The following is a 27,160-nucleotide window of genomic DNA, read 5'->3' on the forward strand; positions in this document are numbered from 1 at the left end:
ATCTTAAATATTATAGATGCCGTAAATTATTAATAACTGTGTTTTCTTTGTGATCTTTTCAGGAGGTAAAAAGCAGGCTGACATTGTGTTTTTGCTGGATGGCTCCATCAATCTGGGGAGAGAGAACTTCCAGGAAGTTATCCAGTTTGTCTACTCTGTGGTGGACGCCATTTATAGGGATGGCGACTCTATCCAGGTAGGACTGGCCCAGTACAACTCAGATGTCACCGACGAGTTTTTCCTCAAGGACTACTCCACCAAACCTCAGATTTTAGATGCCATCAACAAAGTCATCTACAAAGGCGGCCGAGTGGCAAACACTGGCGCAGCTATAAAGCACCTCCAGGCAAAACATTTTGTGAAAGAGGCTGGCAGCCGAATCGACCAGAGGGTGCCCCAGATTGCCTTCATTGTCACGGGTGGGAAGTCCACAGATGATGGGCCGAGTGCCTCCTTGGAAATTGCACAGAAAGGCGTCAAGGTATTTGCGGTTGGCGTGAGAAACATCGATCTGAAGGAAGTCAGCAGGCTGGCCAGTGAAAGCGCTACAGGTTTCAGAGTGTCCACAGTTCAGGAGCTGTCTGAGCTGAACGAGCAGGTCCTGGTTACACTGGAAGCTGCTATGGAGGAGAAATTGTGCCTAGGACCGACGGATGTTACAAGAGGTAAGCACGATCCTTTCATAATGTGCTCAGGTCATTCCCGAGGGTGGCTTTTAATATTGAACACATTTTGATGGACTTGTCTAGCCTGCTTTTGTGCTTTGCCTATAGCTGGAGGTGCAGCGTGGGCTCAGACCTCCTTCATGAACGTGGTGGTAGGCTGAAAACCTTTGGTACGAAAGCTGCCTGGTTTTGTGTTTCAGCATGTGAGCAACTGGTGTACCGTCACTGCAGAGGTGCCATCATGGCACTTCTTGGCCGTTCAGTCCCTGGCATGCATCGTGTGCTGGAAATCAGAATTTCTTTTGCTTGATCATTCAGGGTGCCCACTTGATCTCGCGACAGGTTTACGAGAAAAAGCTAGGGCACAAGCAGTTGCAGTTTAAGGTAAAATTGCCTTAACAAGGAATCCCATGATTTGGCTACTTCAGAAGCCAAGTAAGGGGAATTGGGCTGAGTAAGTGAGCTGGTATTGTTGTCAAACCAGAATCCCAGCAGCTGGTTTAACTTACTATGGTACAGCAAGTCCTACTCCCAGCACAACTGATCACAGCTCAACCCTCTGGCTTTTGAGCAAAGGCATCTCCCGAACCTCTGGAGAAGCTGAAGGAGAGCCACAGGAGCCCTGAGCTGAGCAGCAGCTCCACCCAAGATAAAAAACTGAGAGCAGGGAAAAGCAAACCGCTGCTGGTGGTAACCATGAGTGCTTCCTGAGCGCAGCACCAATGTGATTAATATCAAAGAAAATTCAACACCTCCCTGTTTGAAAGCCTAGGTAGGTGCAGGAGACATTAAATCTAGATGAAAGGCATCCAAGAGTTCGATTTCTACGTGCTCCAGACCAATGGGCAGCTCTCTGGCTGCAGGGTGGCTCCAAGCCCACGCTAAATATTCCTGCCAAAAGGCAGACTGTGCATCGCATCACTAGCTAAGGCTGAGCAACTTCAGTGCCTCTTTCTGCCCTAATTCCCAGCTATCCCATATAAATCCTAGCTACACCTTTCAGGGACTTGAGATCAGTCACCTGGTTGTCACCTCCCTCTATATCCCCATGACTGGAAGACGGTCGTTTCAAGCACAGGCAGAAGGTGCATGCACACTGTGCAAGTACTGGCAGGTTTTCATGCAGCGGAGAGAAAGCAGCAGTCTTGGCTGCCTGATGAAAATGAAAATTTCTGTTGGGCTTGATTTAGTCAGCTCCTCGCAATGCTATGCAACAATTGCACAGGAAAAAAAATTTAAAATTAATAAAATGCAGATTTTCCCAGGTTATCATTGCTATGATGAAAGGAAGTAGAAGGCAATTGTGTATCAAATGGCAGCAGTGCTTGATGCAGAAAATATCTTCTCTAATGACTAACAGAATAATTAGGAAAGTCATTACTTGAAAAGCAATTTTATTGCTCAACGGTATTGCCCTCCTCTCTTTCTGCATTTCCCTTTCAGATTGCGACTTAGATGTGATACTTGGCTTCGATGTCACAGATGTTGGCCCTGGCCAAAATATATTCAATTCCCAGAGAGGTCTGGAGTCCAGAGTTGAGTCTGTGCTGAACAGAATAACGCAGATGCAGAAGATCAGCTGCACTGGCAACCAGGCACCCAACGTCAGGGTAGCCATCATGGCCCAGGCTCAGGGGGGACCCGTGGAGGGACTGGACTTCTCCGAGTACCAGCCTGAGCTCTTCGAGAAGTTTCAAGGCATGCGCACCCGTGGGCCCTATTTCCTCACAGCAGATACGCTGAAGTCCTACCTGAATAAATTCAGATCCGCACCCTCTGGCAGCACCAAAGTAAGTCAAAACCAAAGCCACTGGGATGGTGTTGGCCAGGAAAGCTGACTTCTGATGTATTTTAGTTGGTAAAGCAACTGTAAATTCATTAATAAATAATAATAAAAATCATTAAATAAATTTATTCATAATAAATTTGGTCACTTAAGCCCTACTTGTTTCCTGCACTCTCCCTGCATTGTCAAGGTCCTGTCCTGACAATTGCTGAACATCACTGCAGCTGGTATCCATGAGCACTGCTTGGTTGCAAACTACTGCTTTCCAGATGTTTCCCTGTTCATGCAACAAACACTTGCATGATGCAATGTACAGAAACCTGGCACAGACATTCAAAGCTTTGTGGGCTGGAAAGGGCACAACAATTCCCCCATCTCCTCTCAGACAAAGCATCCCTTGGAAGAAGGCCCTTCAGGTTGCAGTGATTGTGTTTCATACCTGAAATGTTCTGGGTCCTAACATAAATTTCTTTCCCAGGTCATAATTCATTTTACTGATGGTGCAGATGACTCCATAGATCAGCTGGAGGCTGCTTCGTCTGCTTTGCATACAGAAGGTAACTTTTTTACTCTTCAAGGCAGTGATTATGGTCCATTTTAACATGAGGCCCATTTTACAACCATTTCTCATCAGTTCACCAGCTTTTGATAGTAACGAATAAGGATTTCATGATTTCTACATGCACTTGCTGTTCTTCGTTGCCTTCTGTCACATTCAGCTGCCTGCTGGCACCTAAGCATGTGGCTAACTTGCACTGAATGTGCTTAAAGATGCTTGTTCTCAATTGAATAAGCTCTGCTTGCAGTCGAAGAGGCAGATGATGACCCAACCTTACAGGGGAGGGTGTGCAGGCTCTGCAGAGCACCTTGCCCCATCATGCAACCTCTTCTGCTTTTCCCCCTTTCAGGTGTCAATGCTCTCATCTTCGTCGGGCTGGACCGAGTGAGCAATTTTGACAAAGTGATGCAGCTGGAGTTTGGTCGTGGGTTCACCTACAACAGACCACTCAGAGTTAATCTGCTGGACTTGGATTTCGAGCTGGCAGAGCAGCTTGTAAGTAACTTGGCACAGGCAGCACTGCCTTGTAATGCTGGAGGAAAGCCGACGGCTGGATGTCCTGCGGGGCTGAACCGTGGCTGAATTACACTCTCTTGGCTCTGGTCCTCTCCCCTCCCTACCTCACGTCAGCTCTTTTTACAGATGCCACAGAAAATTATGTTAAGAGCAGATCATGGCGCTGCCTCGTCTCATACTACTCCTGGAGAAGCCCTACTCCAGCTGAGGCTACAGAACATGGGATTAGGTCGAATGGGAAGGGATAAGATGCCATCAAAAGCTGCTGTGTCAAAAGGCCCGCCCTCCACCCACATTTATGCTGTTGTTTTTTTTAACCTTATGGGTAATGCACTGTCATGCCTTGTCAGTGCTAAATCTCTTGCAGAGGGACTGCTTTCTAGGTTTCTTTCCCTGAGTTGATACACTGCCTGTATTTCAGACATGCTTTTAACACATGAAGGAGTTATTCTTTCTTCTTCATAGATTTTCTTCCCTCCCATGTATGTAGTCCCTCTCGAGTTTGTTGAGTTAATTTGCTATCAACCTCGGTATGTCCAGTTCCTCCCAACTTCACATTTGCTACCAGCAGCATTAAGCTCCTTTTCCAGTAGATTTAATAAGATTGGGCTTAACCACTGATCCCTGTGGTAACCTTGCTGGGCCTTTCTTTGCAAATCAAAGTGCAGCCACTTGGGAGTGAACCTTGGGTTTTGGGTTAAGAGCTACTCTTCAGCCCATCCCCAAGTAATTCAGTTGCCTAGGAAAATCCTTTCAAAATGTAAATGTGCAAAGCTGGCAGGAAATGTTTGCAGCCAGCAATGTACTTGGCAGAGAAAATAACTTTTTTCTTCCTATTGGATGATGCAAAACCAAGCTGTGATTTCTCTGAATCCATATCTATATTTTTTCTTTTTTTTTTTTCTTTTTCCTCTTTTGCTGTGTGCTTGTAAAATGTTCTCAGCCTGTGGGTTGCTGGTGAGCTACTTATTGCAATGACTTTCTCATGGCCTATTCCACAGCCTGGATTTGTTTCTTTGGAGATGAAATTGCTCTTTTTGGTGACAGGCACCGCACTGGGGACTGATCTCCTACTAAATGCTCTCTACAAATTCTGCCTCATGCAGTTCCCATTTAAACCCTTGCCTCTGATGTCCAAAAGATAATGTTGACCGCTGCCTCCTAACCATGCAACCTAATTGTCTGCCAAAACACACCTCCTTCTCCTGCTGTTGTGGGTGTTTTGAGGCAGAGACCCCAAAATGCTGCTGGGCTGATGTTATGCTTGGCACAGGAGCCATTGCACAGACTTGAGGGCTTGCACGAGTTAACGGTGTTGGGGCTTTGCCAGGTTTCTAACACCTTCCCATTGTGTCATGTGCATTTTGCTGCAGGACAACATCGCAGAGAGGACGTGCTGCAAGGTCCCATGCAAGTGCTCAGGGCAGAGAGGGGACAGAGGTGTGCCAGGCCCCATAGGACCAAAGGTAGGTCCCTTCATCTGGGGATGAAGGCTCCCTGTGCAAAGTCATTGTCCACCACGGTGGTGATGGATGGGTGAGGTGTGGGCTGCATGCATTGTAATGGGTGATGCTAACAGGGAGGTCATCTCCACTTACTCCCCCATTTTAAAACTGGCCCTGGGCCATGCACAGCAGTTGAGAGCTGCTCTCCTTCCCTTTCCTCACAGCTTCTGTGTTGTAAAACAACCAAGAGGGCAGGGATGAGTGGCTGGAAAGAGGGAGTGAAGTGTCTGGTGAATGAGTTTAGGAATGTCAAGGGGAGATGGTTTCTCTTATTAAATTGTTTACACAGATGACCAAGCAGCTGCTCTGTGCAAATCTAGAGAAATCTTAATATCAATTTAGAGGAAGATCACAGAACTATGAAAGAAATGCAGGATCATCTCTGTTGTCTTCTAGGGTACCACGGGTGATCTCGGCTATGGAGGCTATCCTGGTGATGAAGGAGGACCGGTGAGTGATTGCTCCTGCTCTGCATGGTACTGCTGAAATAAGGTATCTCACCATACTGAAGCGTTTGGAGGCTTTTTCACTAAATATTTTCTGCTGGGGATGTGGGCATGGATTACATGAGAGAGCAAGCAAAACTTTGTGTTTCCCCCATCCGATGGCCTGAGTTGCTGGTCCCAGCTGCTCCTGGGAGAAGGTCAGTAAGAAGCTCCTTGAGAGCTGGAGAAGGCATGATGGGGGGAATAAAGCCCATTATTTGATGTGACCCAGCTCTGTGCTATTCCTCCAAGGCAGGTGGGAATGTTTGCAGCTGGTTCCAAATGCCTGTGAGCACAATAAAATCCCCAACTTCATTAAAGCTGCAGCCTGTGCCAAAGTTATCCATACCAAATGCAGCTGAAAGATTTGAGTTAGTCCAAGAATGGGACCAAGAAGGGGTGTTTCTATCCATCACAGTGGCAGACAACATGAGTCCCATGACTTCTTACTAGCACTGTTTCATCCAAACTCTTACTTCATGAATCCCACATCACCCCTGGAGAAAACAACTCCCCACGCATCAGGCCTGGGAGGTGAAGCTGAGGCCAAGGGGCTGGTGGTGCTCATCGCTTTTCCAATAGCAGAGGCAGAGGCCAAACGCTGCTGTCAGATATCACGTGTGATGCAATGTTTTCCCGGGGCTTTAAGGTCAGGATGAGATTAGACATCTATGCAGAGCTCTGAGGGTTTTGTCTTGTCATTTTATTTTTGAAGGAGAAGTTTTATAAAGTTATTCCATAGCTGAGAGCTTGGGAAGGATGTTTCTCTCTCGGTGATGAAGACTTGCAGTTGGTCTTTATATGAGGAAGGTTGCGGGCAGAAGACGGTGGGGTGGCTGGGCATTGACCTTTCAAACCCTGATGCTCTGTTTGCTCCTGTGCTTCCAAGCCACCTCCTGCGCTTGCTGATGCATGCAGTTAGTTGAAGAAAGGCACTCAGCAGGGAAACCCTGACCATTGCATTTTACCCTCCATGCAACAGGGTGAGCGTGGACCACCAGGTGTGAACGGGACGCAGGGTTTCCAGGGATGCCCCGGGCACAGAGGAACCAAGGTACGTGCGGAAGGAGCCTGCATGGAGCAGACCCAGAGTCCAGCTGGTGTGAGTCCACCAAGGGCAACTCCTGCTGCTTTGGGATGTCACACAACAGCCGCCAAGTCCACTCAAGTGGTGGTGTCCACCTGGCCAAGCACCAAGACTTTCAGCAGGTGTCATGGCTTTAGAATTGCTATGAAGAGCAAAAGGGCAGCCCAGTGACCCAGGCTGATTTATTTTCTGCAGTCTGGCTCTAGGGAAAGAAGTAAGAAGAGATGGATTTGTTCTTAACACCAAGAAGTGGTGTGTGCGTGTCTTGGCCCAGGGCTGGGACAGCATGTGGATGGAAATCTGCTGTTGGGGAGGAGGGAGAGAAGTGAGCCACAGCCGCTGCTTTGAAGAGGAACACTGAGCAAATGGTTCAGGACAGCAGCCGTGCCACAAGCCAGAAAAGGTGGTGAAATGTATAATATTTATGGGAAATATTCAGCGATATTAAGGGGATGTTTCCTACCATTTGCTCTGACCGTAGGGTCCTCTGGCAAGGAGCAGAGGAGTGCGTGAACCAAGCCCATTAGTTGCAGCTGAGATACTGAGTCTCTTTAAAAAGCTGTCCAGCCTTGGACAAAGGCACTGAGACTGGATCTGAATTAATATAAAAACGGGTGCAGGGAGAACAGAAAGTCAGTGGAGAAAGAGTTGTGGCTAAGGAGTAAGCTGTTTTATTCAATCACCTAGCTAAACACCATGCACATATTTCGTCTTGGCACGAGCATTGAGGAGGCAGCTGAAGAAGAAAATTGGTATAAGAGAAATAAGGGACAGCCAAACCCTGGTGCAGCACGCCCTGCCTGTCCTGCCCTGGTCCTGGCTCTGGGTCTGCCACCAAGCACAGCCCCCCTTCCTCACCACATCCCACGGTGATGAACTGGGCAAAAGTGGAGTAACTCCCTTCTCTGATCTCTTTAGGGTTCTCGGGGATTCCCAGGAGAGAAGGTATGGAGCTATTTCCTTATGCCTTGGCCATGAGTGTGAACTTATGGACGCATTGGTATCCCCCTCCTTGTTCCCCTTTCCCTCAGTGAGCATTTGCCCCTCGCCTCTCTTCTGCAGGGTGAACTGGGAGAAATGGGTCTGGATGGCATTGATGGAGAAGAGGTCAGTCATTTTAATTGCTTTTCTCTTTATAACGAGATGTTTCAGTAAAGCATCTAAGAAGCACCTTGAAAGTAGCAAATATTCTAAAGTACTTTTCTTTTTTAGGGAGACAAAGGTTTGCCCGGCTCCTCTGGAGAGAAGGGATACTCCGGCAGGAGGGTAGGCTTTTATCACATTTATGATGGGGCTAAATGATGGCGAAAAGGTGAATTTGAGCCAGGGGAGGGTGGAAAGCCATCACACTCCCCTTGAGGCTGAGGACTTGGGTAGAGGTATGCGGCAGCAGAGATGCTTTCAGCAGGCAAGGGCTGTTCTCGCTAACTCTCTGTCTTTTTCTGCAGGGTGATAAGGGAATTAAAGGCGAACGAGGAGAACGAGGTGACCATGGGCTCCGTGGAGACCCGGTAAATGTTGCTAAGGCATCTTCTTGATTTTTCACCCACTTTCTACCAGTTCTAGGGGTCATTGGCAAGCATGTGCTCAGGCTTATTAAATGCCACTTGACAGTGGCAGGTCCAGTGACAGAGCAAGGACTTGGAGACGACATGTGGGTAACACAAGCCTCTTGATACCAACCTGTCAATCACTGTTTCATTATATTAAAATTCCCCTTCCTCCTCCTCTTCAATATTATTATTTCTCAGTTGAAAAGCTGTGTCTGTCTGAAAACACCAATAATACTTCATCTAATTCAGTCAAAAAAGGAAAAAAGAAAAGAAATGTTGGTTCTGAGCTATAGCAGAGCAGTTTATGATGTCTGACTTTCATGTCCCACTTACACAGATGGTTCTTATTGCTCTATTGCTTTCAGGGAGATTCAGGAGCTGATAATACTCAACGGGGCTCCAGAGGCCAAAAGGGTGAAATTGGACCAATGGTAAAGTTTCTTTGTTGTCTTTTGTTGTTTTTTGGTTTTTACAATAGGATGGGACAGAAAAAGTAAGAAAAAAGGATGCTGCCAAAAAGGTGCAAATTTTTTAAACTCATCGTGCCTTATTAGATGGAATATTTTTCCACTAGAAAATGTTGTTGGTTTGCAGCCAAAACTTTCTCTGGGAAGACATCATTTTAGAAGATATTTTGTGTAAAAAGTGCTTTTTTTTTTTTTTAGTTATTAGTTTACAATGCCTTTTGGGATATTGTTACTGAAAACAACTTTGTACTTGGAAATTAACTTCATATGTTCTTGCGGGTCATATACAAAAGCAGAGAACTGCTTAGATGATTCCAAATCCGAACATCCTGATTCACCTGAAATCATTGAACTCCCCCCTCCCCCCCCATGCTCCTTGGAAAATTTCAAACCCCATTTCTTTTCATATCAGCTCAGAATAAAAATGCATCTTAAACAGTCAGAAGGCATTTCCCAAAGAATGGGAATGTTGGCTTGCACTAGCTCAGAAACTTGATGGAAACTCTCCATGAGTTGTTAGAGGGATTTCCACCAATGTGGGAATATCAAATAACTTGTGTGAGAGTGTGAAAGGACCCATTTTTTGAGAATGGAACCTGTTTTCCCAGTGCCTGCTCATCTCAGGGCTCTCACCTGACTTTTGCTTTTGCTTTAGGGAGAACCAGGACCGGTGGGGCTGAACGGCCAAGACGGTGGAGTCGGGAGGAAGGTGAGCTGCCAGACCTGCAGCCAGTGGGCGCCAAGATTAGACTGACAATAACTTTTTCCTCCTGCCTTCCAATGTATTTTGTCTCACAAGTGTCATGAGTTCAACCTGAAAAATAAAACCAAAAAGACCCCCACCAAACCTCAAAAGGAAAATGCCTGGTGGTTTGCTGGCTTGTATAGACTTTAAAGTTCTAATCCTTAATTTATTCCCATGCAAATATCTCAGTGCTCGGATGAGTGGAGCTACATTTGATTTACTCTGACATATGCCTCTGCATTTGGCTGCTGGTTTTTAAAAGGCAAAAACCAAACTGGAGCTGGTATAGCTGGGACATCTGAGGATGTGTTCCCTGCTGCTCTGCTGCTACCTGTCCCTTGGGGCATGTTGTCCAGGGACTGTGGCACACTCCTGCATGTGTAAGGGAGCAACTCACCTATGTGGTGGAGGGTTGGGGGATGCAAGGAAGGAGAAAACATGCCAAAGTTTGATTTAAGAGAGCTGGCCATGTGGATTTCTTTCTCTCCCTCTCCCCAGTAGTTCAAACTATTCAAATGTAATTTTGGACTAAGAGAAGCGGCAATACACCAATCTAAAAGCAATAGAGAAACATGTGCTTACATACTTGCTTAACAAGTCTCATAATTTCTTCATTTGCAGGGTATGACAGGACGAAGGGGACCAATAGGAGTTAAGGTAAGTGGTGATGGGGATGATACCTGGGGCTCCTGCCACACCACCGGCCAGGCAGCCACGGCACCCAGAGGAATGTGCCAAGAGAAGAGACATTCAGGCTTTGCTTCTTCCTCTCTGCCTCCTCTCTCCTCCAAATTTCTCTCCTCCTCCTCAGGCTCATCTCCCCATATGCTCCTTACTGGATGTGGTGCAAAACCAGCCATCCACATGCCTGGGGCTGCCCGTCCTCTGCATCATTCCCTGGTCAGACGCTTCATCTCTGTGTGCTGCTGGAGCAATGTAACTGGGCCAAAGCATAAAGGAGACTGATGCCTGTTGATTGCAGGAGGCAAATTACCCCACCAGCTCTGTGCTCATTCTCTGCTATAAGCATATTCTGCCAAACAAAACCCCCAAACAACTGTTCTTCCCTGCTCTTCGTGCAGCTGTAAATGCCCTGAGAGCTCCTTTCCCTCCCCATGGTGTTGACCACCCCACCCCCCCCCATGCTAACCTGTGTTGTCCTATTTTGCACTTCAAGGGTACCAAGGGCTCACTCGGTCAAGCAGGGCCAGCTGGAGAACAAGGCATGAGAGGGCCACAGGTCAGTGAACTTACAGCAAAGTAAATGCCTTACCTCATGATGCTGTTGCATTATTTCATCACAGCCGCTTCCTCAAAGAGTCTCAGCTGTGAGGACTGTCAGGATTTGGGTATTTTTGGGTGTGCTGTGGCCTGGCTGTCCTGCACCAGGACATCAAGCCTGCCATTGCATTCACACCAGCCAAGCTATGACATGTTTGAAAACCATCTCTGAGGCACAGTAGCATTTGCTTTCCCTTGTGATCTTGTGTAGCACTGGTGTGTTTCTGCCCATATGTGTTGACACAATCTCTCTTTTTCCTTGCACAGGGTCCTCCCGGCCAGCTTGGCACGCCAGGCATAAGAGGAGAGCAGGGCATTCCTGGACCCAGGGTAAACCCTTCTGCTGCTTCTCACCCAACTATGCTTAGCAAGAACATCTCACTGAGCTAATAAGATGCAGCCAATGTGTCTTTCCATTCCCCCCCTCTAGGGCTCCAGCTCTGATTCATTCTTTTATAACACACCCTTCTAGTATGATTCTCCTCTCAACTTATGCTAAGGATTTCTTGATCAAGAGTTACAGAAGAGAAAGAGTTAAAAGCAACCACAAAGGGGTCAGGACTTCAGCATTTGGCCCATTATAGTTTGCGATCTTAATTAAAGAACATCCCTGAGTGACTGGCAGAGAATCCTCCATGATGTTTCAGCTTCTGAAGCCAGAGCATGATCATCTCACGTGCTTGCTGGAGGGCCCCCATGCATTTATTTCTCCCTCCTGCTGCATACCCCAGCAAGACTCATGGCCATAAAGCCAGACACATCTTGCATTTCCTTATCTTGAGCAGGACTTTGCCCCTCCTCCTCACACATTTCTCACAGGGGTTCTCTAGGGACAATATAAGTTGCTGCTGACATTTGCATTGAACTGAACTGGTCCTTCAGCTCTTCCCAACTGTCAGTTAGACTTCTGAATTTCCTAAGGTGCTTTGAGAGGCATCAGCCCCGGTAGTTAATTCATAATTTCTGTGGTCACTCAATCCCCTAGTTTCTCGCACCCAGTTTTCTTGACAAGTTGCCAACATGCCTCTCCCTGTTTCCATTCCAGGCTGGTGGTGGACTACCAGGAACTCCAGGAGAGCGGGGCAGGATCGGTCCCCTGGGACGAAAGGTATGTCTTCATGAGCATTGGGCATCAGCAACTAAAACAGCAATGAAAAGCTTCTGGATAGGAGTGAGCTTAAAAAAATACTTGAGATGAACCTCTTGGAGTGAAATTAGTTTGTTTTCACTGGCTTGCACAATGTAGAGTAGAGCAAGGTCTGTGCTCTGTTTGTTTCATTAAGGCTCCTGTTTCATTGAACAGAGAGGCAAAAGTAATTTAGTAACTGAGATTCCCAAGTGATTTTCCAGGGCAGATTCCCAGTCCATGCCCACATGGGAAGGTGGTTGTGTTGCATCTCTCCAGACCCTCCGTATGGTTTTATCTCTCCAGATTCACACACACTGGTTCATTTCTATGTCTGCTTCACTGCCCATTTGCACTGGCAAAATCCCCAGAGCTTGGGAGCTTTTATTTTTGCAGTATTTCTAAAAAAGCAAACACCATCCTGTGGTGGAAGCTGACTGGTGTCCCATGTCCCACTGCTCACCTTTCCTGAAATCACTAAAGGTCCCACTAAAGAGCAAGCATTTTGTAGCGTTGCTGGCTGTGTAGGTCCAGCCATGGCTTTCTGCTGCAAGGACAACTGCAGACTGGTCTATGTAAAGACACCAGTGCCGATGGGATGGGAAAGGCTCAGAGTTGCCTGGAGTTTCAGCACATGCTTTAACAGATTCTTCTGTTTTCAGGGTGAGCCTGGAAACCCTGGGCTCAAAGGGCCAAATGGACAGCAGGGCCCACGAGGAGAGATGGTAAGTGTGGCCATGCATTCACACCTTTAAGGATGCTGGCCTAAACTGTCTCCTGTGGGAAATGGGCCGCAGCCCTTCGTAGCAGAGCGTTTAGCTCCCCTACAGACTTTGCATCCTCCATAGTACGATATGAGAGAGGGAAATCAGCTTTATGTCTTCAACTGTCATGAGCATAGTTGGTAAGGGTAGTCCCTCTGAGGAGGTGAATTATATTCACTTGAAAAGTGACTTTTAACATCTCAGAGATCAGTCCACAGGGCAGAGGCTGTCCAGAGTTTCTCGGCCTTGTCCTGGCTCATTGCATGAGGTGTGGGTAGACACCCTGAGCTGACCCCATGTGCTAGCCCAAAGCAACCTATAAAAAGGATGTATGGAGTAAGTGAGCGCTTTTATGGGGCCTGATTCTCATTACTCTGTATAATGAGGAGCCAACTGAGGAAAAAATGGTTTGCGCAAAGCAAGGGAGGACAAGCTTGGGTCAGACAGAGCTGTTAAGTACACCCTTGGCATTGACTGACCTCCTAACCTGCTCCCCACTGCTGACTTCCACATGGGTTTTACACATTATATGCATATACTAAGCAGGTTTTTATTTGTAGTTTTGGCACCACCTTTTGGTGTTTATTTTTCTTGCAATAATTTCATCTACAGAAGGACTTCTCAAAGGCCTGTGACATCAGTGGGTTCTTTCTATTGATGCTGCTGGATCTGTGAGGTTTAAGCTATTCGCATGTGACTGCATATTAATGACTTTGGCTTTCCTATTTCAGGGTGATGATGGACGAGATGGAATTGGTGGCCCAGGTCCTCAAGGCAGAAAGGTAGGTGTATGCTCGTCATGCCCATCTACCAACATGAGTTACAATGGACAAGGAAGTAGCCAAGGTCTCCAGTGCAGATAGGCAAGGGCAGAGCCTAGGTGAAGTCAGACACATAGAGGGACAAAAATCAGCCCTATGTGTACCCTGGTGAGAAAAATCAGGCAAGGCTCTTCAAACTTTCCCCTCTGCCTTTGTCTTGGTTTCTCCAAGGAGGAAGCATAATGTTTTTGTACCTTTTAGCCAGAGAGCCCCATGAATGTCTGTGGGACTTTGAAAACTATGCGCCAGCATCTCTGACAGCTCCTCTACAGTTGTAATTAGCCTTACAGGAGCAACCAGACCTTAAAAAGAGTGGCTATTTGCTTTTTATTAATCATATGAGGAACAAAATTGAAAAATTAATTTGCAGTCTCTCTCGTTTCCCTCCATCATTTAATTCCTTCAGTTGTTACAGATCTGCCTGCAAAACCAGGTTCATTTTCTAAACCGTATTCAACTAAACCTTCATGTTGTTTCAGGGAGAACGCGGCTTCTTAGGCTACCCAGGGCCCAAGGTACGGTGCAGTCTATGAGCTATGCATTTATTTTCCAAGCAATGTAGCCTTTACCTATGGTCCTGTGCAGATTTAGAGCTACTGTTTGTGGTTTTTCCCCAACCAGGGTGGACCTGGTGACCGCGGTGGTGCTGGAGGCCCTGGTCCTAAAGGAAACAGAGGCCGCAGAGTAAGTTGGACCATGACATAATTTTTTGCTTCTGCATGAACTACCTGAAAGATGCACACACCTTTTCCCCCAAGTGTTGACCCATGCTCCTGGGAGTCCTCCTGCAAATGTTCACGGAGAGGACTTCTCTGCTCTCTCTCTCTCTCTAGGGAAATGCAGGAGATCCTGGGACACCAGGTCAGAAAGGAGAGGTTGGATACCCTGGACCATCTGTAAGTGTTCATTGCATTGCTGATGGAGCCTCTGGCTTTCCCCCTGGAGAAACTCCTCATTGCTTCTCTGAGAAATGTGGTAGTCCCTGTTGGTGCCAGGGCTTGAAATATATGCCCATCACCACCTCCTGCTGATTTCAAGTTGGGCAAATTCCTCTTTATTTGTCTTTGATGTGTCTCTATAAATTCCTAACTAGCTGTTTATCATTGATAAATATTCCCCCCTCCTCTAACTGCAATGCACAACAGAAGGAAAAAGTCAAGAGACAGGCTCTTATCAGGCACTAGGATTTCCCCATGGCAATATGCCACTTAAAGCTCCTTCTAGGAAGTCCTCACTTCTTTATCATTTATCACCACACACAGGATATGGTCCATGATGTAGATAGGCCAAGATGACTTGGCTTGCTTTGCACATGAACATAGAGCATTGTAAATGTCCCTTTTGGGTTTGGCCTCGACTAGGTTTAATCCTTACATGGGAAAACATTTCCCCCTGTTGCTGGAAACATGACTGAAAACAGGCAGGTTTTCCCTTAGCTTCTGCATGACCCATGGTTAAATAATTATTCCAACTGGGTTCATGGGGCACTCTGAAAATACACATTGCACTCAATTTTTCTGTATTTTTTAAACAGGGACTTAAAGGCGATAAAGGAGAATCCAGAGATGTAAGTGTTGGCACAATTACTCTCTTGTTTTGAAATACTCTTTTGTTGGCTGTGTCACATATCTCTTTTTTTCCCTTTCTCCCTCACTTTCGTTTTATTTTCTAAAGCAATGTGCTCTTGTGCGGAACATCAAAGACAAATGCCGTGAGTACATCAGTGCTTTGCTAATTCCCTGTTTCTACCCTTATATGCCCATCATGTTACACGAATGGCACTGACCAAACTGCCTTTTTTTCACCATCTTTTCCACAGCTTGCTGCTATGGTAAGTCACCTTCAGTCCTTTAAACCCCAGTGTGACTGCATGCCAGAATTGTTGCTCTTCCCACACAGGTGGTATGAATGATTTACCCCTGCCAAGGACATGGTCCTTGCACCCTGACAACTATTTGGGGCACTATTTTTTCCTAACACATGTTTCCGTCAGGTCCCAAGGAGTGCCCTGTCTACCCAACCGAGCTGGCCTTTGCTATTGACACCTCCTCAGGCGTTGTGAGGGATGTTTTCAACAGGATGAAGCAAACCGTGCTCAGAGTGGTCAACAACTTAACCATCGCTGAGAGCAACTGTCCTCGGGGTGCCCGGGTGGCTCTGGTCACCTACAACAATGAGGTCACCACAGAGATCCGCTTTGCTGACGCCAGGAAGAAATCAAGCCTCCTCCAGCAGATCCAAAACTTCCAGGCGACCCTGACCACAAAGCCACGCAGCCTCGAGACCGCCATGTCCTTTGTGGCCAGGAATACCTTCAAGCGTGCCCGAAGCGGCTTCCTTATGAGGAAGGTGGCTGTCTTTTTCAGCAACGGGGACACGAGAGCCTCCCCGCAGCTCAATGATGCCGTGCTGCAACTCTACGATGCTGGGGTCATGCCCGTGTTCCTCACCAGCAGGCAGGACCCAGTTCTCACCAGAGCTCTGGAGGTTGGGGTCATTCACTCTTTCTTTCATTTTTCTGCTCATGATCTCAGTCTGATTTGCTGGGGAGAGTGATGGCATTTGCTCCTACAGGCAGTAGTTGGCTTCCACAGGCCTTTCAAGCGCTTAGCTCTGAGAAAGCAGTGCTGGCCAAACTTATCCAGCACATCTATTAGGAGATTAATCCATAACATGGTGCATGCTGTGAAACGCTAGTGAGGTTATGATGAGTCATTTGTTTCCCAGACCATGGGTCCAGGGTGCCAGGTGTGGTATGAAACAGAAGACAAGACAGTCCCCATAGTGAGAAAGGTCTGACAGAAAGGCAAATGGTGGGAAGGTGGAAGTATGGTAGCTTTGTTGGCAGAGGGAGAGCGGACATACAGATATTTAAAGCAATAAAAAAGCTGCAGATGAGCACACTGAGCGCTGGTTCAAGTGCTTGACCCTTTTCTTGGAGTTTGTCTCTAAACTAGTCCCACTAATGGATGTTGGGGGCATTAGGTTCCTCCAAATGGGATCCACCAAAAGCAGCGTGCTGAGTAGAGAATCTCTTAGAGTTGTGGATTGCCCTCCCCTACTTTGAGCTGAAGATAACAGAACACAGCATTACCAACACTATGTTTTTCTGTTTGCATCTAACCAGATCAACAACACAGCGGTTGGACATGCAATTGTTCTTCCAGCCAGTGGCAGTCAGCTGAATGAAACTATCCGGAGGGTCTTGACTTGTCACATTTGTCTGGGTAAAGCATCCAATTTCTTCTCTATACAGTGCCAAATCCTTCTGGTCACAGAGCAGTCAGTTGTCGGTGGTGCAGAAGGGAAGCCCAGTTGGGAGTCAGCCCTTTTGCTGTTGAAGACAAGGGAAGCACTTTCTTAGGTTGAGCAGAAAACATTGGTGTTGTGAATGAGGCTCACTGGGCATTCTCCACTTTGTAAAGAGAAGCTCCTTTTTTGGCTGGTTCCCACTTTTATAGCCCGAACACCGACAGCTAAACACACCAAAATATGGCTGCCTGCCATTTATGACAGAGTGCTTCAGGGATCTGTTTGGACAAAAGAGCATGTAAAAATACTAAATGCATAACTGAGTGTGTTTTGGGATGAAATGACTTTGGTATTAGGTAATGCACCAGTGAATGTCCATGGCTTGATAGTATTTTGTATGACACAAGGGATTTTTGCAATGACGAGGGAGGGTCATCTTCAGTTCCTCCAGGTGAAACCTACTATATTTCTTCTCTAGATGTGTGTGACCCTGATCCCATCTGTGGTTTTGGTAGTCAGAGACCTGTATTCAGAGACAGAAGGGCAGCCCCAACAGATGTAGACACTGACATAGCCTTCATCATGGATAGCTCGGAGTCCACCACCCCTCTGCAGTTCAACGAGATGAAAAAGTACATTTCCCACCTCGTAAGTAACCTGGAAATCAGCTCTGAGCCAAGAGTATCTCAGCACCATGCAAGAGTGGCAGTTCTCCAGCAAGCTCCTTATGAATATGAAACCAACTCAAGTTTCCCACCAGTAAAAACTGAGTTTTCACTAACTGATTATGGATCCAAAGAGAAGATCATTAATTACCTTCACAACCAAATGACCCAGCTCCATGGCATGAGGGCTATAGGAAGTGCAATTAAACACACAATGGCTCATATTTTTGAAAGTGCACCAAACCCTCGGGATCTAAAAGTCATGGTTCTGATGATGACCGGAAAAGTTAATAAACAAGAACTTGAGAACCTGCAGAAGGTTGTTACGGATGCAAAATGCAAAGGGTACTTCTTTGTTGTCTTGGGCATTGGCAGGAAAGTGAATGCCAAGAATATCTATAGCCTAGCTAGTGAGCCAAATGATGTATTCTTCAAACTGGTCGATAAACCAGGTGAGCTTCATGAAGAGCCCTTACTACGCTTTGGGAGACTGCTGCCGTCTTTTATCAGAAGTAAGTATAACATCCTGCAGCCAAAGTATTATGGAAGGGGCAACATATGACCTCAGAGGGGTTAATCTGTTGGTCTACTTGACTGTTGGTTGTGTGGGCTTTAGCCTGACGACCTCTTTGGGCAGTGGAGACCACTAAAGTTAGTCTCTTTTTATATGTTCTGTACTATATGGTCTGTTTGTTGCTGCTCATAAGTCTACCTAGTTGAATATGTCTGGGTTTTGGTCACTTTGCCCTCCCCAGGCTATCCCATACGGTCTGTTGGTCTGCCAAGTAGAGTTTGCACTTCTGTCTGGTTTGACTTGGTCTCTATGGGATCACCTGTGAGATCTGACCTAATCCTGCCTGGCTTGCTGGTCACATCTGCAACATGTCCCATAGGGTCTGGTCCTGCTGAGGCTTTTGGCCCAGCAGCCTGCTAGCACTCCCCCCGAGCTCCCTGAACACCCAGCAAATCTTTCTTCCCAGCTTCATCATAAACATCATGTCTAGCAGGCATTTGGACAGCTTGGGCTGAGATCTGGAGTTACTGTGTGCAGATTTAAGGACCAGATGAACAGGATTCTTTGTTCAGGGATAAATAATACTGCTGTGTTTGGGATGTGCAGATGTGCCTTGAAAATTTGCATCTCAGCTTAGCTAGAGACCACAGGCTGGACCTCCAGCTACAGCCAGCTGCCAGAGATCCTAAACAGACCTGGCCAGCAAGCACAAGAAATAGGCCTTTTCTAGGAAAGCTAGGTATATCAAAAGAGTCCTGAAAATCAGTCTACTGGTCTAATAAACCACTGATTCAGGAATATCTTGCACTAAACAGGAAGCAAACATGAGCACATTTTTCCCTGGGAATAAATGCTTAGGTTTTCTCAGTTTGTTTTTTCCATTTACTGCTTGCAGGGGTCCTGGAAACTTCTAACGCTTGAAAAAATATTAACTGTGTGGTTGGAAATGCCTTGTTATAAGAAAGCTGTTTACATGTGACAGACTAAGACACACAGCCCTCTGGTATCTTGTAGTTACTGCTCTCATGTTTGTAAACTGGAATAACAAATCTCCCAGCCCAGGATGCTGCAGTAACCACACCAAAAGTCAAGAGATATTCCATAGCTTTTATCAGAGCAAGCAAGAAGAGGGGTTTTTAAATCAACAACAAATATATGTAATGTGTTGTTGGTAGGTAACCACCATCCACAACACCACTGTTTAACGCCAGGCTCTCTCTGTCTGTAGGCGACTTTGCTTTCTACCTGTCTCCAGAGATAAGGAAACAGTGTGAGGGGCTCCAGAGTGATCAGCAAGCCAAGAGACAGAGCCCTGGGCACACCGGGAATAAAGTAGTGTAAGTAGTGGCTTGTCTGCGAAAGAATGAACTGTGCTAACAGCCTGTCTGGGGGGGAAGCCTTCACTTCCCAGTCTCTGTTTGGAAAAAGAAACTTCAACACTAACCATCAGGATTATCAGCATTTTACTAGTTCTTTTAGTGCTGTGTCAGAAGAGCAATGGCTATATCTACTAGAGAAGGGTAGACAAGTACACATAATTTTAAATTTGGGTTAAACTTCATATTTATATACGTATATAGGATATGAAGGAAGTATATGCTACTGTCATCATGCACGTCAGGAATTCCAGAAATTACTATTAATTTGGGGTTTTCCACTCAACAAACTATTTTCAGAGGCTGGGCTGCCCCAGACTATCTGATATCCAGGATCCATCATAGAATATATACTAATATTTTCTGAACAGAAGTGAAAGCTTGTGTCACCAGGATTCACTCATTGCTGGCACAGAGCTGTCCTGGCTTTGGAAGGTTAAGCCCCCTGAAATCAGGCATGCTACAGAGCTGCCTACTGAATTCACCCTTCTGTGTGTAAAGTTGGTGTATAGACAGACTTATGCCCCAAGGGAGAGGCAGTGCTCTGCAGCACTTTTCACTGCTTGGCTGTGGGTCTTTCTAAAACTGACAAAGACTATTGACCTTGGGGCGGAGGGTGGTTCTTGCTGATGGTTTCTATGTCAACTCCTCTCCGCTTCCCAAATTCTGCTTATATGGGGGGAAAAAAAAGCCGCATCAGCTGCTTTTGCTTTGACAGGTACGCAGCACCCAATGCGACCATAAGCCGGACCCTTGGTGCCAGCACCACAGTCAGTGCGAGCATCAAGCCTGTTGCGAGCACCAACACCCGTGCCAGAACCACCACAGCCAGCACCACAGCCCAGACCAGAGCCACTGGCCAGACCACAGCCAGCACCACTGTCCAGGTGAACGCCACCACGCAGAGCGCAGCAAGCACCGCCACCCACACCAAAGCCACCAGCCGCACCACCACGAGCACCACAGCCGCCGCGGCAGGTGGCAGGAGAAGACAAGGCAGTACGTGAAAGGCTCTCCCCATGCGAGCAGCACCTCTCGCTTGTCTGTACAGCAGCGGGTTGTGGCTTTTCTTCCTCCCTGCCAGGATTATTCCTATGGGAAATGTCACCAAAAGGCTAAATTTCATGCTTGCAGAAACAAGTTTTTAGGTGCAAAACTGGAAATCTGCACGGGGGCGGGGGTTAAGGCTTTGTCAACTTGAATTGAGAAATTTGTGCAAAACTGGGTGGGGGACAGGCTGCCTCTAGGCAAAACACAAGCAGGACATCTAAACAAGGGACAATTCATCTTCTGCTGCTTAGCTCAGTAGCACAGCGACAGAGCACTTCTCTTTGTAGTGTGGCCCGTTTGCTTCCTGTGTTTTCCTCGTAGCATTACCCCTTGGCTAAGTTTTGCTATTTATGGTGTTTCATACAATGGCGTTGTTTGAATTCTCCATCAGCTAATATAAACGGTTAGTTTATCACTGAATCCATGTAGAGACCTATTTGGGAATGCTAAAGCTCCTTCATGTGAGTACAGTTCATGTAAAGGAGTTTTCCCATGTGTTTTTGCAAGGGGGTGCAGGCAGCTCTGCACTAGCTGAACAAGTAACAAAGAACATGTGTCAAAGGACAGGGATGCTTAACCAGTCAATGAATGCATGTCCCCATATAAATAATAAATAAAAAGCAATAAATAAAAGCAAGCAGCTTTCGCAAGGTTAATGCTTTCATCAGCTTGCGGGGAACAAACATTTCTGGGTGCTTCTTGCTCCACTGTTGCTTCCAAGCAGCACTTATAAAGGTCTCATCCAATACTCTGCTGTAGCAGGAAAACCTTTCCCTAATAGCTTCTTTGACCTGTTCAATCTTAAGCAGGCTTTTCTTGAAGATCTTTAGCAGCTCAGTGAATCCATTGCACCCTAGAGAAGGATCTGACTGGACACGTTCACAGTCGTTGGGAAAGTTGTGCTGGGAATTGCATTTCAAGCTGTGTAAATCTCATTAAAAAAATTATTAAAAAATAAATAAACCACTGGGTAAATCATCTAGGCTATGAAAAAAAGCCTCCCTGCAGTGTGCTGGCTTGGGCATCTGAGATAGCAAAGTTACAACCCGGTTTGCACATGCCGCAACTGGCTGCAGATAAATTTATTTGCTGTGGATTGGGAAGGAGATCCTGCAGCACTGAGACACTTTTTCCTTGAGACCTTTCCTCTTCAAGTCTTTGTTTAGCGTTTCTTCTGATTTTGCATTGCAGCCAAGACCCACGACATCCAGATCACAGATGTCACCGAGAACAGTGCCAGGCTGCGCTGGGCCAGCCCCGAGCCACACAACGGCTACACTTTTGATATCACCATCACCTTAGCACATGACCACTCTCTCGTGCAGAAGCAAAACCTGACCGGCACTGAACATGTCATCCGAGGACTCAGAAGCGGACAGAAATACCTTGTTGTCATTACCGGCTACCAGAAATCCCAACCTAAAGTAACCTACACAGGGACATTCAGCACAAGTAAGTACCTCTTAAGGAAAACACACAAACATTTATTTTTTCATAAAATGGACACAAAAAATGGAAAAAAACCATGTAAGGGACAGGGAATCAGTTGATGCCAATGATCCCAGTCCTGGCGATGCTCAGTTGTGTCACTGCAATTCTGGCATCCTCCAGTCCAGCAGCAGGACCCTGTTATGAAATGCTGTGAATCCGTTTCTTTGGCAAATGTAAGTTGACACTTCAGTGGTGCTAAATTGACACAGACTGTGGGAGAATTAAAGCCAGTCCCAGAGGGGCGATCGTCTTATTGTGCATGCAGGAGGCTTTGCACAATGGGTCTTGGTGGGGTCCAGTCGGCATTGCTGTAATTAATAATAAGAGTCAAACTGGGTTAATACAGAATAAATTCAGTCCAGCCTGACTGCAAAATAAGCAAATCTTCTTCTCCAATCGCCATTTCCATAGCCACCTATCTGCTTCGCATACCATATTATCCCCCCAAAAACCCACAAAGAGGAGATTAAACGGAGGGTTTAGTCCTTTGGGGATCCAAGCTACATGTGTACAGAGCACATATAAACCTCACCAAACCCTTTGGCATGGCCAAAAGTTGCTATGTAAGACACAGCCAATTTTTTTTATATATATATAGTTTGGCATAGAGGTGACTTGGCTTGGTGGTGTGGAGAAGTTTGTGCTGGTCCTGCCAGTGCTGCATTTGGCTTCTTCTGGCACTTCAGAGCCAATTTCAGTGCCCATGGAGAGCCTTTCCACTGGCTTCAGTGGTTTTGGATTAGGTCTGAAGTCTCTTACCTTCACGAGCAATAAACATGCCCACAAAAATGTTGAGAAAAGACATCAATGTGTAGAAGAAACATTTGCATGTGCTGACTTTGGAGCTCTTGATGCAGGGAAGCTGCATTTCACATAGAGTAAATCTCAAATGGGAATGAATTGGGTAGGCAGTGGTGACACCACATTTGCTCACAGGCTGTGACCTGGACAGTGGGAAGGACTGTCACTCTTACTCACACCCATGCCTTCCACCAGAGAAAAGCAAATCCAACCCTTCCCCACAGAAAATGAGCCACAGATTGCCCTGGGAAGGGGCGTGATGCCATAGGGTGCAGTCATGTAGAGCATGATGCAACATGAACCATGTTCTCTTTTCCATCACAAGGGTTTTCTTCCCCCAGTGACAATCCTCAACAACTTAGTTCCTAGAGGGATGTGAGGCCTTGATGGGAGGAGTGTGGTCAAGGAGAGGCATGCAATGCATGGACAGTCCTTGAGGGCTGCAGGGGAACAAGAGAAGATCCATCATGGACTATTTGGTCCCCTGCAGGATGCCATTTTTTTTTCTGCCATCTTTAAGGCCAGAGGAGCAAAGCTAAACTGGTGAGAGAGAGACCATATCCAGCTCCTTCAGCCCCACCCAGTCGCATGCTGTGGGGTGAGTGGAGGCCATCTAAAGCAGTTGCATGGGCCCCTGAAGATGCTCCTTCGCAGTCACCCCTGAGGATAAGCTCAACCACACAGCAGAGCCGCTGGCTGAGGAGAGCAAGGCAAACTCGTCCCTGTGCGGCTGGGTGGTTGTGGATTACTCATCCTGTAGCTGCCTCCAATAAACATTTCTGAAATGTATGTGCTAGGGTAAACAGATCCAGACCCGACTCCCGCGACTTGTATGGGTCCCCTGTGCTGCAGCTGGGGCCAGTGAGTTTGTTTATGGCTGCGCCGAGGGCACTGCTGCAGATCCCCTTCCCCTTGGCTGACCCCGCTGCTTCTTCCCCCCAGAGACTCAGGCACAGCCCAAGGTGTCCCTGGCCAACATGATGCTCAACACCGAGCCGCTGGAAGGGCCCGAGAGTGGTGAGTATGGGTGATGGTGGGAGTGCTGGGCTGGGGGGCTCTGCCAGGACCCCCAGCAAGAGCCTGGCCATTTGCACTGGTCTTCCCCTTGCCTGCACCTAAACCCATCCTTTCTCAGAGCCCCGCTAGGACCAAAGGATCTGCGAGTCTTTTGCTCTGCAGAGCCAACAAATCATGATGTAGATGACATCCTTGGCCATGCAGGTCTAAGCCCTGTATTGGGGTGTCTGCCCCATGCTGGAGCCAGAGCCCCCTGAAGTCGCTATGATCATAATGTGGGAATCAAACTGGGTCCTGTTTCCATCGCAAGAATGGGAGGTGAACCAGGGCCCAAGCACTGGCTGCTCTCCAGGGACAAGCTGTGCCCCATGGCCTCCCCGGCATGTGTAGATGCAGGTGTGAATGCAGAACATCACCTGATGCTTGCTCGCTCCCTCTTTCCCCATTTGGGGCAAAGAATAGGTCTTGGCTCCTTGGTTTAACACACAGGTCTCAAGAAGGGCGTGAGCAACAGCCAGGGATTGCAGAGGAGTTAGTGTCAAACATTTGCATAAATTTGACTAATTGGTAGCCTCCTTCCAGTTTCACCCATCTGCCCATCCCCTGTTTCTCTGTCACCAGTGGTGTATGTAGTAAACTGCTAAATGAGCGAGCTGTCTGCTCCTACTCTGTTGTTAATACTGTTAACCTGTGTTAATAACCCATAATCACTGTAGCTGTTAATACATCATCTCATTGCTTTTGTTGACATCAAGCTCATTATATCGGCACTATTACACTCCGTTGTACTGTAAGTGCCAGACTGCAACCCTTCCTCCAAGGGGCTGGAAGGGCTATCAGCCTTCATAAAGCAGCACAGGCACAGCCCTGTCACAGGCACCAACTATGGATCTGGCATCCAGAACTCATCCCTGAATCTTCACTCTCATGTTTTTCTTCAAGCATTTTGCTTGCACTGTGGTTCATTTTCTTCCTGAGGTGGTTTGAGAGCATGTGGAGATACTGCTGCTCAGTGCGTTCAGCCAACAAGAGTTGCAAAGCTGCTGTTGGGGTCTGGCTCCTGGCGTTGAAAGGGATGAGCATGGACCTCATGCCTGGCTGGTGGTACCAGCAGAGCTTGCTGCAGCGGAGGGGCTGAGGGCTTGCGCCTGGCAGGGACCATCTAATTTCTGCCTTGCTGCATGTCCCATCATCCCACCCTTCCCATGTGTTCCCACTCATTGGGTCCCTCTCCCTGGCACTGGCATCCCCTCTGAAGCCTCCACTTGGCTTGTCCCCACCAGGTGACACGCACCCCCGTGTCTTTGTTTAACCCATTCTGTGTCAGCCCTTTGGAAACAAGGTGTGTAGGTCTGCCTGAAGGAAAATGGATGTGCTGTGTGCTCCCTCTGTGCTTCAACGCAGACCTCGCAATCTCAGCTCCTCTTGTTGACCCACTTGCAGCAAACGCCTCTGCCCGAGGATTTATGGCAGCCAGCAGTTTGGGGGAAACATTCCCTGAGGATGCTAATCTGAAGTTTTTCAACAGGCTAAGGACATTAAACAGGGCAGGAGATTTGGGATGGGTTGTGTAGCTGAGTCTTTTCTAGTTCTCTGTGCAACAGGAGAGCCCCATGCATAAATCTTCCAACAGCCCTCAGAGGAAGCCCCAAAATCTGCCCTCCTTATATAGGCAAAGCAGGTCCTAGCATGGATGGCCTATCTTTGCTAATAAAAACTCTGGGATTTGGACCTAAGTTATCATTTCTGGGCAGGAAAGGAACATATGTTTAAATCCTCATCAAGCCTTAAAGTCTACCAGGTGCAACCTGCCTTTAGAGATAAAATAAACACACTTAAGGATTCAAAGTTACTGCCAAGACAAACAGCTTTGAAAATAGATGGGGGAAGTTGTGTGAGGGCCCAATCCTGTGTGCACCAGTGGAGAGTAAGGGGCTCCCACCACGTTGGTCCAGGGACTTTGGGCTTGGATGTGCAATGAAATGAAGAGCAGGGAGAGGCAAGCTGGAGGCTGGGGAAGGTTTGCATTTAGCAAAAGAAATCACACAACAAGGAAATGCCACTAGTCCTGTACTGCGCTTTTTTGCTTTTTTGCTTTTCAATCTCTTTGCTTTTTCAGCTTTTAACCCTTTCAGAGTCACTTAACCTTTGCACCTTTTGACATGCAGATTGGCCAGACCCTTGCTTGCTGGACTTTGACATGGGCATGCAGTGCAAGGACTATCAGATTGTGTGGTTCTTTGACTACAAAAACAAGATCTGCAGCCAGGGTTGGTATGGTGGCTGTGGTGGTAATGCCAATAGATTTGAGGCCGAAGCTGAGTGCATTAGCAAATGCTTAAAACCATGTAAGTACCATGTGGGGATTAATCCTTTTGCATTTTATCATATTGTCAAATAATGTTTGGATTGGAGAGAAAACGTTGTTTAAAATTCAAACCCACGCACTTTCTCCTCCAGCAGCAGCTGAGAAAGCCATGCAGCAGCCACCCCTTGAGAAAAGATTGTCATCAGGTAACACCCCCCCCAAAAAAAAATCACAAACCAAAGCAAATCCATTATTTCACCTTCACCATTCCATAGCATGCATCCAAGCTTGTCCAATACAAGATCACCAGTAGTATAGACTTGGTTTTCATTTGCCTCTTGACATGACCATGCCCTACCATTTGCTTTGCATGAACAAATCACCTTGCATGCATGTTGTCACACCAAGACATGTTGTGTTTGCACGACCTGAGTGCAAACCACAGTTATATGGCAAAATCAGGCACTGGATTTCATGAGAAGCATGGGGTTGCTGAACTGGAGCGTGGCATGGTCCCAAAGCAATTTCTGTCATCACTGCATGACTAGCAATGCCACCATTCAGTAGTGTGCCTTTGCTGAGATGCAAAGAATTGCAAACGTTTCACTGCCTGTAACCAAAACACTTGACGGAAAATTACTCTATGGGGCCTGGGTCTTGTGTGCAGATATTTTCCTTTTGCACCAAAAGATAAAAATCAAAGTTGAGGGAGGAGCCCACAGGAAAATGGCAATGACCTCCTCTCCTCAAGGAGTTTCTGAGATTAAGGGGTTGTGTATGCAAACCTCTTCAAGACCTGGGAAGGAAGTAGAGACTTGCAATCACCTGTTTTGGTTCAGCAAGGGGTTGGGATGGGAACCTGACCCCAGAAAAGCCTTGCTGTCATAGCAGCTTCCCCCTTCTAGTGGTGTTTCAAGGCCGCTTGCAGAGATGGGAGGGAAACCTAGGAGTGAGGCAAGCTCTGGTACCTAATGGCAGGGCTTTAATCCTCGTAGGGGCATGACAGGGTTTGAAAAGTCAAACTAAGGTCTGTCCTCCCCCCCGCCAATTTGATTTTCTTAGGTATATTTTAGGGTCCCCAAATCAGACTTGAGAATTTTTGTCAAAATTGTCAGTGCTGTGGGTGCCCCTGCAGAAACATGCAGGCAAGTGAGGAGGGGGCCACCACCAGCCATGGAGATGCCTGCGGTGGCAGCTGCTTGCAAAAGCAGATTGCAAGATGCTTCTGGGCTGCAACTCGGCATCATGGACAAAGGTCCATTGGTTGCAGTTTGAGGACTTTTCAGCCAGAGGAAGCAGCGTATGGCTTGTGCAGAAACCTGTACC

General features: G+C 47.0%; 1 protein-coding gene across 12 annotated transcripts in view; it reads left to right on the forward strand.

Annotated features, from left to right (window-relative positions):
- Positions 1-27,160, forward strand: part of COL6A3 (collagen type VI alpha 3 chain) — a 63,124-nt gene that overhangs the window by 31,638 nt on the left and 4,326 nt on the right. For 7 of the 12 annotated variants that reach the window (XM_069782115.1, XM_069782121.1, XM_069782123.1 and 4 more), the window contains 33 exons: positions 63-665; positions 2,109-2,455; positions 2,930-3,008; positions 3,360-3,505; positions 4,900-4,992; positions 5,428-5,481; positions 6,499-6,570; positions 7,522-7,548; positions 7,666-7,710; positions 7,816-7,869; positions 8,052-8,114; positions 8,522-8,587; positions 9,279-9,332; positions 9,990-10,025; positions 10,546-10,608; positions 10,917-10,979; positions 11,695-11,757; positions 12,438-12,500; positions 13,271-13,321; positions 13,840-13,875; positions 13,982-14,044; positions 14,194-14,256; positions 14,895-14,927; positions 15,035-15,083; positions 15,354-15,847; positions 16,488-16,587; positions 17,091-17,789; positions 19,020-19,128; positions 19,886-20,166; positions 21,409-21,669; positions 23,452-23,526; positions 25,695-25,874; positions 25,987-26,040. In XM_069782115.1, the coding sequence (XP_069638216.1) occupies positions 63-665; positions 2,109-2,455; positions 2,930-3,008; positions 3,360-3,505; positions 4,900-4,992; positions 5,428-5,481; positions 6,499-6,570; positions 7,522-7,548; positions 7,666-7,710; positions 7,816-7,869; positions 8,052-8,114; positions 8,522-8,587; positions 9,279-9,332; positions 9,990-10,025; positions 10,546-10,608; positions 10,917-10,979; positions 11,695-11,757; positions 12,438-12,500; positions 13,271-13,321; positions 13,840-13,875; positions 13,982-14,044; positions 14,194-14,256; positions 14,895-14,927; positions 15,035-15,083; positions 15,354-15,847; positions 16,488-16,587; positions 17,091-17,789; positions 19,020-19,128; positions 19,886-20,166; positions 21,409-21,669; positions 23,452-23,526; positions 25,695-25,874; positions 25,987-26,040 (4,539 nt within the window). The remainder of the gene's footprint in view (positions 1-62; positions 666-2,108; positions 2,456-2,929; positions 3,009-3,359; positions 3,506-4,899; positions 4,993-5,427; positions 5,482-6,498; positions 6,571-7,521; positions 7,549-7,665; positions 7,711-7,815; positions 7,870-8,051; positions 8,115-8,521; positions 8,588-9,278; positions 9,333-9,989; positions 10,026-10,545; positions 10,609-10,916; positions 10,980-11,694; positions 11,758-12,437; positions 12,501-13,270; positions 13,322-13,839; positions 13,876-13,981; positions 14,045-14,193; positions 14,257-14,894; positions 14,928-15,034; positions 15,084-15,353; positions 15,848-16,487; positions 16,588-17,090; positions 17,790-19,019; positions 19,129-19,885; positions 20,167-21,408; positions 21,670-23,451; positions 23,527-25,694; positions 25,875-25,986; positions 26,041-27,160) is intronic. The other 5 variants (XM_069782116.1, XM_069782117.1, XM_069782118.1 and 2 more) reach the window with 5 other exon arrangements.

Source organism: Haliaeetus albicilla, chromosome 4, assembly GCF_947461875.1.
Source record: "Haliaeetus albicilla chromosome 4, bHalAlb1.1, whole genome shotgun sequence".
Classification (NCBI taxonomy): domain Eukaryota; kingdom Metazoa; phylum Chordata; class Aves; order Accipitriformes; family Accipitridae; genus Haliaeetus; species Haliaeetus albicilla.